Raw genomic sequence first — 14,871 nt, 5'->3', positions numbered from 1 at the left:
CTATTTCACATTAAACGGGTTTTATATTTAAAAAAAATCGAAAGTCGTTTGACCATGTAGATTTTTACAATATTTAGTATTGGTTAAAATATAATTAAATTTGAAGCCTTTCACATAAACTAATAGAGTGAAAAAGTAATTACCCTTTTCAAAATAATAAAGAACAAAATCTCCTGACCAACAATATTAATTATAAACATTTTGTCTTAAAAGCATATACATATTTTTTATAACTTGAAATTTAAATTATGATGTAATTAGCTAAACAATGTAACATTTTTTTTTTTTGCCACCTACTCAATATTATATTAACGTGTGTAATTATTAGGTTTATGCTTCAATATTTTTTTTACTTTTTTTAATTTTACATGATGTTTTTATAATTCCATATAAAACACCGGTAGTAATATATTTAGTTTTTATTACAGGATCGTATAGATGTTTAATTAGATGATTGAGTATAGTAAAAAATATTTGACAGATTCTAACGTAATAGTAATAAAATGTGTAATATAAGTTTGTCTTTAAATATTTCTTATGCATTTCGTGTAAATAAAACGGATTAAAAGATTTGATTTAAAAAAATTAAAAATAAATCATATGAGTTGACATTTTGTAATCTGATGTTTAAATGCTATATAGTACAATAATTGTTGTCGATTGTAAAATAAGCTTACAAAACGGTTTCTTAATAATAAATGATTTCTCATTGCTTTATATTTTTGTCGTTGTTGCAGGGGTCACGCCACCACGGAGTCGGCGTTTTCTTCGGCGGGACCCTTTCCTATATGAAGACATTTGCTCGAGCACCGTCAGCAGCCGTACCAAGGATGACTATCGGTTAGTGTTCCTGAACGGAACCGACTGGTCGTCGGATGACGGCGGCGGTGGTGGCGGCCGGCAAACATCGTCCAGCCTGTCGGCCGAAGACGATTGCGATTGGGACTATTTTATGGCCGGACTAGACGACGATAACGGCCAGCCGCAACCGACACAGCAACAACAACAACAACAGCAACAGCAACAAACACAGCAGCGACTTCAGGCGGCAGGTGGCGCAGGTACCGGTAGTATTGGTGCCGCCGACGACGACCGGCTAACCGGCTGCGGTGACGGTGGCAGTGCTAGTAAACCGAGCGAGACCGACGCGCGCACAACAACGTTCGTTCCGGTCGTGTTGCCGTTCCCCGTGTTCGTGCCAGTGCCGATCGTGATACCGCCGGAGCGCGCGCCCAGCACGCTCACCACCGCGTTCGCCAACGTTTTGACCGAGTACTTCCGCGACAGGGAGGGCGCTGCGACCGCTGCGACCGCCGAACATGTGAACGGCAACAAAGGCGCCGGTTGTATTGTTGTGGAGATGCCGGAACCTCCCGCGGCGGCTGTCGACGAGGGTGCTGTACTCACCATGTACTCGACCCGCGCGGCCGCCCTCGACGCGAAATCGCCTTCCGTCGCGTGTGGCGACGATGATCGCGACGGCGAGATCGGATATTACTCGTCGTCTTCGTCTCCGTCCGACGACTCCGACGATTCGGACGCGCAGCACATCGCCATGTCGTACGACGTAAACGACAGTCCGGACGACGAGGACGACGACGATGAAGACGAAGACGACGGGTGCAACGTAAAGTTATCCAGCATTCTGAACTCGGCGGCCGCGGTCAAGTGTGCCACCGGCAACAGCAGTGCGTCTGACGAGTTTTCCGGCACCGAATCCATGGAACAGATATCCGTCGACGAATCCTCCGCTGTCGCCAACGCCGCAAACTTGAGTGGCAAGTTTACCAGCTTGATAATGATCACTCAAGACGATAAACCGTCCGTAAACGTGATCACCACCGACACGACCAAAATAATACCCGTTGTCGTCGAAGATAAAGGATTTAAACTCACGCTTGACACGTCAGAACCGGTTGATGACAGCGAAGTGAAAGTCGTAACGGGTGGTGATACATTGTCGGCTGTAATTGCGCTGGAAGAAGGGTTAGCCGATGATGATTCTTGGGTTGAAGACTTGGATAGGGATGATTTCAAAAATGAGTCATCTGAAGGCGAAGAAATGTCGTTTGAGGAAGAACCTGAGTACAGAAGATCTGCTTTGGATTTTACATTGCACACCATTGTTGAAGAAAGTTGCGAGGAAAGTGAAGTAGAGTCTGACCGGAACAACCAGACCGAATTAGAAAAATATTTTTTCTTTGGCCTTTGTGGTGATAAAGATCTTGATACTAGTAGGAATACAGATGCGAATTCTGAAACAAGTTCCATTATAAGTGAAGGTCTAGAATCTCTAGATAGCATCGAACCACAACAAATAGTCTCAGATGTTGCTGGTTCTAGACTAGAACGATATTTCTTAAGTGAATTCATGGGCTTTGATCGTCCGGATTCTGACGGTAGTGTTGGAAGTGACAGCCCAGAACACAGTCCTGAGCAAAGGCGTAAACGATTAGTCAGAGCTAGGGGAACAGGACGTCAACATTCTTCATTGGACAATCTTACAGAATCTGAACAACAAGTTGAAATCCAATTAGACCACGAAGACTCATCAACAAGTTCAGATTCAAATGACGAGTCTGTATTGTTTGAAAAAAGTGACGGTCAGTTTGATACTGTCAAAAGAGGAAAAAAGAAGAAGAGATCCGTTGTAACTGCTCCGACTTTGGAAGCATTAGAAACTGAAGAAAATGTGGAAAGTCCTAGTACTGTAGATGATAAATTGGATAATATAACAGAAAATATTATTGTAACGGAAGAAATATTAACAGTTCCGGTGACAGAAAATAATCAAAAACCAAATAGTAGTGAAAATTTAACAAGAACCGACAGCTTTAATAATTGGAGTTCTGACGAAGAAACCAATTTGATGATGTCTAAAATGAGGGCCTTTTTTAAAACAATGCTCGCAAACCAACCAAAACCAGAAGTACCCGGAGAAAAGAGCAAACCACCACAGCTGGTAAAATTTGAATCTGAATTAACTAGATTAATGAAAACTGTGCCTGGTATTAGAGATGAACAGGTTAAAGAAATTGTTGAATATTTAAGTAGCGAAGACACGTGGAGCGATTCTTATGATTCATCAGACTATACGAGTTCTGATTTAGAAACTGGATCTAGATTACAAGACGAAAATAGAGATACTGCGTTCGTCTATCAAAAACTCATGGCTTCATTAAGAAGAATAGATGTGCCTAGTTCCGATTCCTCTGCGTCTAGAAATTCCCCCCCACTTGTCACCAAAGTCATGACACATATCGGAAGTCGGCTCGTTGCATTGATGCACGCAGTCTCCGAGAACCCTGGTACGCCACGAGCTTCTAGGTATCACAGACGATCTCATCATCACAAACCTTCGATAATTTCGACCACAACGGAGGAAGAAGACGAAGGAGAAGAACAATTTAATAGCCCTCTTCCTAGGTCTAAGTCACACGATCCGCTTTTAGAAGAAACACGACAAGAGGCCAGTGACAACGAACGATTCAGCTGGAGAGGTAGTTTCGAGTCGACATTAATGATGTCAGACTCACGGACCCGATTAACATCGAGTGGAGAGAGTTGTGTAACGCTCGCTGCTAAGAGACGTTCTGCCGGTGATTTGTTAATAAAAAGTGCCAACAGCAGTCGTGAACAATTGGACCGAGTTCGTTCATGTGGAAGTATAGGAGGAAGCGTCGAAGACCGTATTTGGAGGAATGGTAGGAGACATGGGAGCGTTCCTGATAGTGGAGACTCTGGTGGTGATAGTGATGACGGTGGACCGACAAATGGCTCTAAATCCACCACGTTGCCTAGAAGTCTCCAACAAGCTATAACTTCATCAAATACCAATTCGTTACCCAGGCTTCCCACTACCCCGGTGCCGACTCCAAGTCCTTTAACTGGAATATATAAAGCACATAGTGTACATCAATTTAATGTGAAGTCAGCTAGGTACAGACCACCAGGATATAAAAATGTATCAACGCCGCCACGTAGAGAATACAACCGCAGGAGAATGGCGCAGCATCCGGGACAAGCACCATCCATGTCAACATCACCATCATTGTCGTCGACCAACTACAATTTCCAGTCGCCGTTAACCGGTAAGTCTTGTATTTCCATTATTAATATAGTTTAGGCGTTATACTCCGGCTTGGTCGAGTAAGAAATATACAATCCACATAGAGTGGTATTTTCGATTCGCGTTCAGTAGTATATGTATTATACTACCATATTGCATTAATTCAATTGCAACCGAAGCAACTCGTTCCGCCACAGTTTACAGAGCACATCAGAACATGTACGTGACCTCATCATCGTTTGACCGAAACATGGTAATAGTCCGTTGCACAGCCGGTTGAAGATAAATAAAAGTACATTATGGTTGGTGAGCTCGGGGTTCTAGTGTTGGCGGTCAATTACAGTAGGTACTCGTAGCAGATGGAATGTCTCTCTTTATTCATACCATCTCGGCAAAGACGGTTAAGTTAAACACAATGAAACTGCGTTTTGAAACAATAACTTCCACTATTCCCTTTAACCTGTGCGAAAGGTCGGTGTTGAGTATTGTATGCAAAAGAAACAACTATTATGGTTATGTTGTTTCATTTAGAGTTAGCACAATCCACACCGATAATAATATGTTATATATTATATTAAAAGATAAATATCGTGTAATTATAAAAGTCAGTGTATCATATACCGATGTAACGTACTCAATCGTAGTATCATATAACACACCATACGAACTGTAAATTAAATTAGATAATCATATGATTTTTTTATTGAAAAAAAAATGTCGTCCTATTCATAGCTTTATTAAGAGAATAAAATTTCTAAAACAATAATCGTACAATAGAAATAAAAAATATCGTTCAAGTTACAATAATACAAACATACTCGCTCTTAACCATTATGTTTAAGCATGGTATTTTTTATACACCATAGTTATTGACACTAGAATAACGATCATACCTCTACTTAATTAGCAATACGCCTCTAACTGTACTTTAATAATATTTCCAACACTAAAATATCTCTCACGATTTTCTTTTGAATATTTCAGCTAAATAATTTTTCAACGAATAATTCTCAAAGCGTGTTATATAGAATAACGCGTGACTTATGAGCAAGGCAGATATTGTTTCTTTTACTACACTTATTATTTTATCGTTGGTCTATATCTCCCCTCACTAAAAAAAAAATACAATCGTAAAAAAGTATTGATATTTACTAAGATATAGAGTGGTGTCATCGTTCAGGAAGTGATGTGATATACAGAACTATTGCAGGTAAAACGACTGATAAACAATTTTAAGTGACGTAAACAAAATAAGTGTTTAGTCTGTAGATATCACGACTATTGCTGTTAGAAAGGAAATATGTAAATTATTTTAAATGTATTTATTTAGTTTTATTGACTGGAAAATATCTATATGCTTATATGTTTTAAAACTAAAGGGTAATATACATGTTTATCTCTATAAACTATTTGAAAATAAAATCGATTTCAGGAAAGAAATTTAAATTAAGAGCTTATAAAAAATAACTGCTAGATTGAAATTATATTCTGAAAACAAACATAAACTGTTGATTTTAAATCCAATTGAATTGTTTTTATGGACTGCTTAAAAATTTATGACACACTGCACTGCACACCGGTTGGACCTTAATTCATATTAACGATGTAAAATATTGTGATAACAAAAATGTAACATGTACAAAATATTTTTTTAGAACTTGCTAATGAATGTATATTATATTGTTCACTTTTGATAAAATTAATATTTTATTTTATCAGCTCTATTATTTTGCCAAACAACAGATGATTTACAATATTGAATATTCATCATGTTACATTGAAAAGATCGCACTACAGTACACTACCCGTGAATTAGAGCTATTATGTTTAATAATTCTGAATAAAAAATGTTTATGTTTTTTATATTTTCATCTTTATAGAAAACGTGTCCTTAATTCTAAATAATAATACTTAACAATAAAAAGTTTTATCACAAAATATGTTTAGATGTAGCATAATTTCATCAATAGAAAATACATTTTAAGGTTCTTCTGATTCGTAATTATAATTTTTTTAACTTAAATTTAAACTAAAAATTAAATTAAATATTTTTGAAAAATATTTGTAAAATACAATTAATTTCGCTTGTAAAAAATTGATGTAAAATCATTTTTTAATGTTCATACGTCTTTCGAATATTTGTCTCGTGTATTTTTAAACAAAACTTTAGACTTGAAATATATGTATTATCGATTTTCGTATTTGAGAACATAGGTGTAATTTATTATTAGAATGTTTTTCATATTTGAACTCTATCGAGTTCTGGCTCTTAGGACCGTTCGCACTTGTATGGATTCCCTTTATTATTATTATTATTATTATTATTATTATTATTATTATATTATCTACTCAGTATTGAAAATTTTTTTCTACTTATCAAACATTTTGAATATCGACATTATATTGATGATATTACCAGATGTTTATGAGTGTTTGCATTGTGTACAGCATAAGTCAACAGTTGCGTGGGTGTGTGTATGCCTGCAGGTGTAAATACATGCACTCACTCGTAGCCCTTTTTTTATAAACGAGTATGAGTGTCCTCTTTTTGTTTCGTTATAACGTCATTTTTTTTATTTTTTCTCGTGGGGCTTCCTTACTAGTTTATGGCCCTATTACTTACATATTACCTAATGAAAACCCATTAATAATGTTTTTGTATATTTTTTACTCGCTAAAATAAAAAGATCCTTTTAAAACCATTTATATTTCAAAGTATGACGTTTTATAAACCCGTATTTCATTAAATAAATAATTTTATTTAATACTAAGTATTATTAACTATATTTACGAGTATTATGTATTTATACTTAATAAGCAATTAAGTATAAATTAACTTTAAAAACTTCTATTTTATACATATTATTAATTTTAAGAATTATAATAATATTCACATACACAGTGGTAGCACACATTGAATTATTTTTATTTATATAATGAATATTCACAGTTTGATCACCAACCTTTAAACCAAAAATTCCCAACGTTTTTTTCGACTACTAATTTAGGTATTAATTAGGTATTATATAACTAAAGAATTATATAAGAGATTTTTATTGTACATTTGTTGTAGAGAATATTAAGATCATAGTTACTGTCAAGCTCTAATAAAATGAAAGATAAAATTTATATGTACCCATGCGGCAATTAAAGTGAGCGTTTGTACATATCAATGGACTTATTCAATTCCTTATAATTGTTAATTTGTAATATTTAATATATTAAATAACTTAAAAATTCAGTAAATTATTAAAATTTTTGGAAAATGTATAAGTACCTACCAACTCATTGTATATCCATACAATTGTTTGGTTAAAAACTATATTTCTATTTAATCTAAACCTTATATTAAGCATGATTTAAATTTAAAAATTATCCCTCAAAATGTTATGAAGAAATGTATGTTAAATAATTCATATCTATAGGATATAATAATTACTTATTATTACTATATTTGAGAAATAATTAATTACAATTTAAAGGAAAATACGAGTATATTTACTCAAATTAAAACCAAAGTTAATATAACAGTGAGTGGGTTTTTATTTAAGATAAAAACGTATATTATCGTGAGTTGTATAGTACTTATTTATTTATTTTAACACTAATAAACTGATGGCTAATTTATTGAATTTATTTTAACATTTACTAATTTATTAACATTTAACAATTCTTAACAATTAAAAAGTTGATAATATTTAACCATAACACGCAACTATATCTCATTCTTATCACTTGTATAATTAAAAACCTGATGCTAGTAATTTATTAAAAAGTTTCGAACTGTTTGAAGCATATGAAGTATTGCGTGTTGTGTATCGTTTCGAATGATTTTATATTTGTTATCGGGTGTTAGCTGTATTTAATTTTTAAAAAATCACAAAACTCGTCAATGACATATTTTATATTTATCTTCTTTTAAATTTATGGTCTTATGAACATTTTTCTATTCTTTGTTTTTTAAAAAAAAAACAGTGATGTAATGTTTTGTTATTCGATGATTCCAAAATAAATCGTTGTATCGCAATAACTCTCTTGAACACGGCTGATTAAAGATTTCATAAGATTTTATAAGATTTAGTAATATGACTAAAAAGTGATGACACAGATATATATCTAAATGACGCTTGATAATTTAGTATTAATTTTTACGTGATCATATACGTCATTGTGCATATTGTTTTCGTTTGTGTTTACTCACAAACTCTAAAAGTCTTCTAAAACGTGAGGATTACTCTTCATAAGTCGTATTTCTTGACAACACCATATTGTCACTAAATAAAGGTGATTTACTTTTTACGTTTTCTTCAACATCGGGCATAGATTCCTCTAGTCATATATCTTCCCATTAATTCCATTTCTCGGTGGTCCAATACATCTCACCACATTTCCATGGCCAAATTGAATTGAAATGACAACAATACGTCTTCCTGTCTCATACTAGTCCTGCGTAAAAATAATTTGGATAATTCTCCTTAGAATTATAGTAAGCGACACATTTGGTTATTGCACATTTTAATTTGCCTCAATGTTTAGTAGGATGAACCAAAGTTAACTGTTTACATTTAATATTATTATAAGTTTATTTGAAGTTCACAAATCGCATGTACTATATCTGATCATATTCATAATATTTTTTCAAATTGGATATTTTAATATGAATTTAAATATTTTTCCACCAATTTAAATAATTCTAGATTAATTTCATCATAATATATGATACATAGTAAAATTAAAATTAAACTGAAAGCTGTCTCGGCAAAAATTGTTTGGTACAAAATATTTATTAACCTCTAAATTACTATTCAAACGTATCTAGAAATATCTATATTGATATTACATACTTAAGACCTATACAAACGAATACGTGTGAGACGTGGTCCAGAAAATTAAAGAAAATATTATTGGGTTTTGTAATAAAAATAACTAGAAAAAACATGTAGACCATTAAATAGTGCTGGATTAGAAAAATTCCAAATAATAACTAATAATGACTAATAATGACTTGTGGCAATTTTATACTAAGCCAACTATACGATTTTTCTTGATCAGTAAAATACTAAATTAGACGGGGCATGTGTAGCGAGTTGACAACTCATAAAAAGAGCCAAAGAAAAGAAATAACTGGAAAAAAGAAACGAAAAAAAATAATATGAATTATAATAGTTATTAAATCAAATCAATATTAAATAAATTACAAAAAAAATGATATTGTTAACAATAAAAAAATGTAAATTATGTCTATGGTAACACACCTAAAAATCATGTCGAAGTCAAATTGGCATCAAAATAATTTAAAAAATTTTTTTAGTAGTATTACGGCCATTTAGGCCCTTAATTGTCAAAACTAAATTCTTCCACTCCTCTCTATTATACGCATGGTTCATGTCTCCATTCCGATTTAGTCTCAGCTCCTGCATATGTCTTTTGATTACATCTAATCACCGTTTCTTCGGTCTACTACGTCATCTTGTTCGATTTGTTAACTGGTACCATCTTAAAAATACTGTTGTTGGCTCTTCAGACATGGCCTACCCACTTCAATACTACTCATTTTACAAATTGTATTATACTTTTCTTTATGATTGCAACTCTTAGTGTGACCTTCTCTCTCACAATTGGGTATTAGGGTTAGAAACAGGACAATACATTTTCCTAACACCTTTCTTTCAAAGATATTTAGTTAATTTTCATATTATATTATTATTGTCCAGGTACAATATGCGTAAATCACAGCTGTTCTAAGATACGTAGTATATGATGTTTTTTTTGGTTTTCCTAGGTAATAATTTTGATTTAAACAGGTGTGATAGCAAAATAACATCCATTTCCAGCTTTTAAGCGAAGTTTAATTTCATTCTGCATGCCATTTCTATTATTTATGTTGACCCCGGGGTATTTAAAATCTTGAACTTATTGAAAGGATATTTCATCGACTTCCATATCCAATTCGTCTTCGACACTTCATATTCTTCTAGTTATTACATTTATTTGATTTTCTTCCGATTTACTGTCGAGTCCAAGGATTTTCATACTTTTATTAGGTCAGTCATAATGTTTACAATATCCTATTTCGTGTCGCCCAAGATTATATCGTCCGCATAAGCCAGGAGAGTATGAATTTCATTTACTTCCATTATCTGTCGCTGTGGCATTCTCCTTATCATATTTTCTAACACTAAATTAAACAAAACAGGCAACAGCGTATTACCCTGCCGTAATCCTTTAACAACTTCAAAAGGTTCTGATAATTGCACTCGGAAAACACAAAAAATTTAAAACTTAGACCAATACAATCAGTCTCTGTGGATTTTTAAGGCAGACAAAAAAAAATTTGATGATTTAAGATGCCGTCATAGTTTACCACTTGATTTTGTCGCGATAACTTGTTACAGTAAACGCATGGTCAGTAACTTACAGAGAAAAAATCAGACGTTCGTAGTACAATTATAAATTCTTGTATATATTATATATATTTGTAACAAAAACCATTAAAAAATGGTTGTCAATAAATTATTATTGGCGTCTAAAAAACTTACGTTAATTATACAACTACGTATATCTTTAGAAACAATTGCTGTTTAGTGTATTAAAAACTCCAAATAACTATGAGGCCAATTAGTATGGTGAAAGTAATTGTTTTGTTTTTAGAAGTCAAATAATCGTTAACATATTATATAGAATAACTTAGTACATATAAAATATACTAATAATTCACACCTTCCCACTTATCTCAACATTATAATGTCTGAATTCCGTATTAAATTTTATAAATTTAAAATTTATTCGAAATATATATATATATATATTAATTTACTATAAGTTCATCTCAAAAAATGTTTATATAAGATTTTTTCAGAATATTGAATGAATTGAATACATTATTTAAACGTTCATGTAACGACGTTGGCGACGATACTAATTAAATAACCCTGAACTGATCATCCCACACACATTTTCATTGATCGCTGAGCATATGTGTATGTAATAGTATATAATCCACAGATATTTAATATAATGTATAATATAGTTCAAATCATTTTCTTATTTGTTTAAATATTATTAAGAAATTTAATGTTTTATAATTTTACAGATATGGTATTTATAATTGATTGACGGTATATCCGAATTATAACTAATAGTGACAATATTTCGAAGAATATTCTGAAATTATACATCCCATTAAATGTAACTGAATTACATTTTTGCATACATTGTCAATGTAATGACTTTTATATTTGAAAATAAATACTTCTTGATAAAGAAGTATCTACTCTACTACTCTACTACAATATTTTAAAATTATTTTTTTTTTTTAAATATTGCTTGATTATTTTACTTCCAATATTCAAGAACAATTATTAAATAAACAAATTATGATCTAAATTGATCATGCATAACCCATAATGATTAAAGACATTTCCATTTCACTAAATTTGCTCATCTGAATTCTAGATTAAAAAAATTGTAAATATAACAAAACTACTACGACGAGCTAGGTACTTGATTAAAAAGGAAACTACCAGTATATACTTTGATGTTTTATTCTACATCTGTTCATAGTGAAATTTGTTTATCTAAATTATAGGTATAATATTATTTTTATTGTCAATATCAAATATAACATCGTGTTGGACGTTCGTTACAAATATTTTATAAACCGTAAAAAACAATTCATAAACTTACATATAAACATATGTTCATGAAAACGTTCTACAGGTATTTAAATGCATTTTTCAATGTTTATAGAGTATTTCACTGCAAGGTTGGCTGAATAATAATTGTGTATAATATAATCGTCTGTATAAACCCACGATCAAAAGTGTAGGCAGAGGTACGACAAAAATTCCAAATTATGTGTGTTGTCTACACTCGTAAACAAATAATAAATATCAAACGTGTTATTAATCCTGGAGACAAAAAGTTCAATCGATTAAAAGTTAAAAGATAGAAAAAAAAATAAATAAATAAATAAAAAAAAGAGATGGTTAATTTTTTTTTTTTTTTTGTGTTTATCTTATTCATGCATTAACTATATTACAAAAATTATTTCCAAAATAAAATTGGCGTACACATTTCAAAAACCTGTACGAAAACTTTATAGAGTTAACGAATGCGTGAAACAAATATAACGATGGCAATAAGTGGTTAGGATTACAAAATCTGAGAGAGCCTAAAAAAAGCTATCTCATTAGTCATTTCCATGGCTAAACTAGTATGTTTTCCTTGTGTGAATGACAATCGATACCCAAAACGATGCAAACGGATATAACGTCACAAAATGGGTACAATTCAGAAAGAAAGTAATTTAAATTCCATGGTTATGTTGTATCGGACTTTTAAATTTTAAAGTAGTAAATATGTCATACATATGCATATAGTCGAATAGGTATTTGCAGTCAATTTTGAAAAGCATAAGTTAAGAAAACAATGTGTAATACGTTTATTATGGCATACATGTAGTAGTTACACAGATCATATACATAAATTATTTCTCCATACTGTAGAAATAAATGGATTTTGTGTTTATGGAATGACAAATACTTTAAAATTATTTGTGCACTGCAATCCCTTTAGTATCTGTTTTATATAAACTGAAAACGAAACTTAATTTTAATTAGTTATGTGTAATAGTCGAAAGTTTCTTAAACCGTTCTCGTCTATGAGAACAATTTTAACATTTGTTTTTATTTTTCAACAAACAACGTACTTTGTTATTAGGGTAACGAATAAAGTATAGTTTTTCTCACTTTAAGAAATTTTTAATATATCTGGTATATTCTTTAATGGACAATTCAATAAATATGTTGACATACTAGTTTTAATTAAAAGTATTAATAGCATATAATATGTATGACGTATATTCTTACCATCTGAAATATAAATGTCCGTGTATGCTTATCAAATATTTTTGTAGTTGATAAATGTTTTAAAAACTATATTGCTTTATTGATAGTTATTAATTATTATTAATTTATTTATTATTTAATTGATTATTAAATAAATATATACTATTAATTTATTTATTAATAGTTCTTAATCTGTATCAGCATTTTTTTTTTTTCATAAAAACAACAACAGTTTAATTCATCAAGGGGAATATTTATGGTATTGTATCATTTATATTTTCATAGTTTATCTATTTTATGCTAAGTGGAATAAAAACTACTTCAATAATCGATATTGTACATATAAATTTACATTGTAACATTATATAGTTATTAATTTATTATTTAAGGTAGTAAATAATAAGGTCAAGGATAACATTTTATGTATAACTTATCGATTACTTAAAAAGTTACAATCTTATTAATACGTACTTAAATTTACTATAAAATTTCAAAATATCATTAATAAACATTTATCTTTTATCTAATAAAATCAATATGTAGATTGAATCACTATCTATTAACAAGAACATTATCCTAAAGAAATAATTCTTTATCTAATTGTGCACTTTTAAATGCTATATAAATCTAATATTTTATATAATGTGTAGGGTGTTGGGACGTACTCCTCAGAAAAAAAATATTAATTATGTTGAAGAAGATTTTGCTAGTTTTTAATATTTTTTTTTATTTTTTTTTTTTTTTTTTTTTTTTTTTTTTTTTTTTTTTTTTTTTTTTTTTTTGAGCTTTTAGTAAACTATTAAGATCGACAATTAAACAAAAAGTTTTTAATAATAATTAAGTTATTTTTTAATGCATATGGTTCTTACTTGTTTATTTAAATATTTAATAAATTTTTGTTATTGAAGTCATAATAGACCATAATATTTTATTACCTAATTGATACTTACGACACGTAACAAATTATTTACTATGAATTTAATTGGTTTATTAATTATACACTAAGCATCGTTAATCAATTGGTTTCGTGCGCTTTTGTATTAAATTACAATAGATCATAATTTAATAGTAATTACAAAACGATTTTAAATAATTACTCAAATAGTTAATGTTTTCACCTTTACATAATACTTTATTTGTCATAGAAATTAGTTTCATATAAGTTATGTTTAACGCACCATCACAAGATTATTCAAACATTTTCCATCTATTCATACTTTATATGTATATATGAGTTTAAAAAAAAATAATGATAATTGTAATCATTATCTTTTTTTATATTAAATGTGTCTGAGATTATAAAATACAAAAAAAATTATTTTCAAAACTGAACATTTAAAAATAATTACATTTTTTATTAAGTTTTTTATCTATACTCTCACAAATAGTATATTATCCTACATAATATTTTAATATTAAACATGTTACCTACATGAACTTTGCAATTAAATTTTATTCGGCTGTTTCATTTTATTTTTATATTTTTATATTAGATTTTTCGCTTGATGTTTATGAACTATAAATGTATCATTATTTATCATAGATTAAATAAACTGTTTGTTTGAACACAATGTGACAAAATCCATCTGTATATTTAGAACAATATGCATATATATACAGATACAAAATGCATTTGATGTAGAGAGTACACCCCCGACTAATAACCGAACATTTAAAAATCGCTGATTATTTTTTTGTTGACTATGTCATAATTTATATACATGTTCGCATTCAAGTCAGTATTATGTAGCAAATTAATATTTTGTGAAATAAACATTTGGTATGTTAAATAATATTTATACTTTATGAAACTGTAATTTTGTAGTTTAAAATACGCCTGTGCATTTTTTATTATTGATGTTGACACATTTTACTTATTTTAACAGAAACATCGTATATCACTCATATTTTTTTTAGACCGCAGACATCTGGAAATCGAATATCGCCTTCAGC

General features: G+C 30.4%; 1 protein-coding gene across 2 annotated transcripts in view; it reads left to right on the top strand.

The window, feature by feature from the left end:
- The window catches only part of LOC112684621, a 73,545-nt gene that overhangs the window by 40,629 nt on the left and 18,045 nt on the right, over nt 1–14,871 (top strand). For both annotated transcript variants that reach the window (XM_025556234.1, XM_025556233.1), the window contains exon 5: nt 738–4,091. In XM_025556234.1, coding sequence (XP_025412019.1) covers nt 738–4,091 — 3,354 coding nt within the window. The remainder of the gene's footprint in view (nt 1–737; nt 4,092–14,871) is intronic.

Source organism: Sipha flava, unplaced genomic scaffold (assembly GCF_003268045.1).
Source record: "Sipha flava isolate LNK unplaced genomic scaffold, YSA_version1 252_pilon_pilon, whole genome shotgun sequence".
NCBI classification, from domain to species: Eukaryota; Metazoa; Arthropoda; class Insecta; order Hemiptera; family Aphididae; genus Sipha; species Sipha flava.
This window is presented reverse-complemented; position numbering and strand designations above follow the sequence as displayed.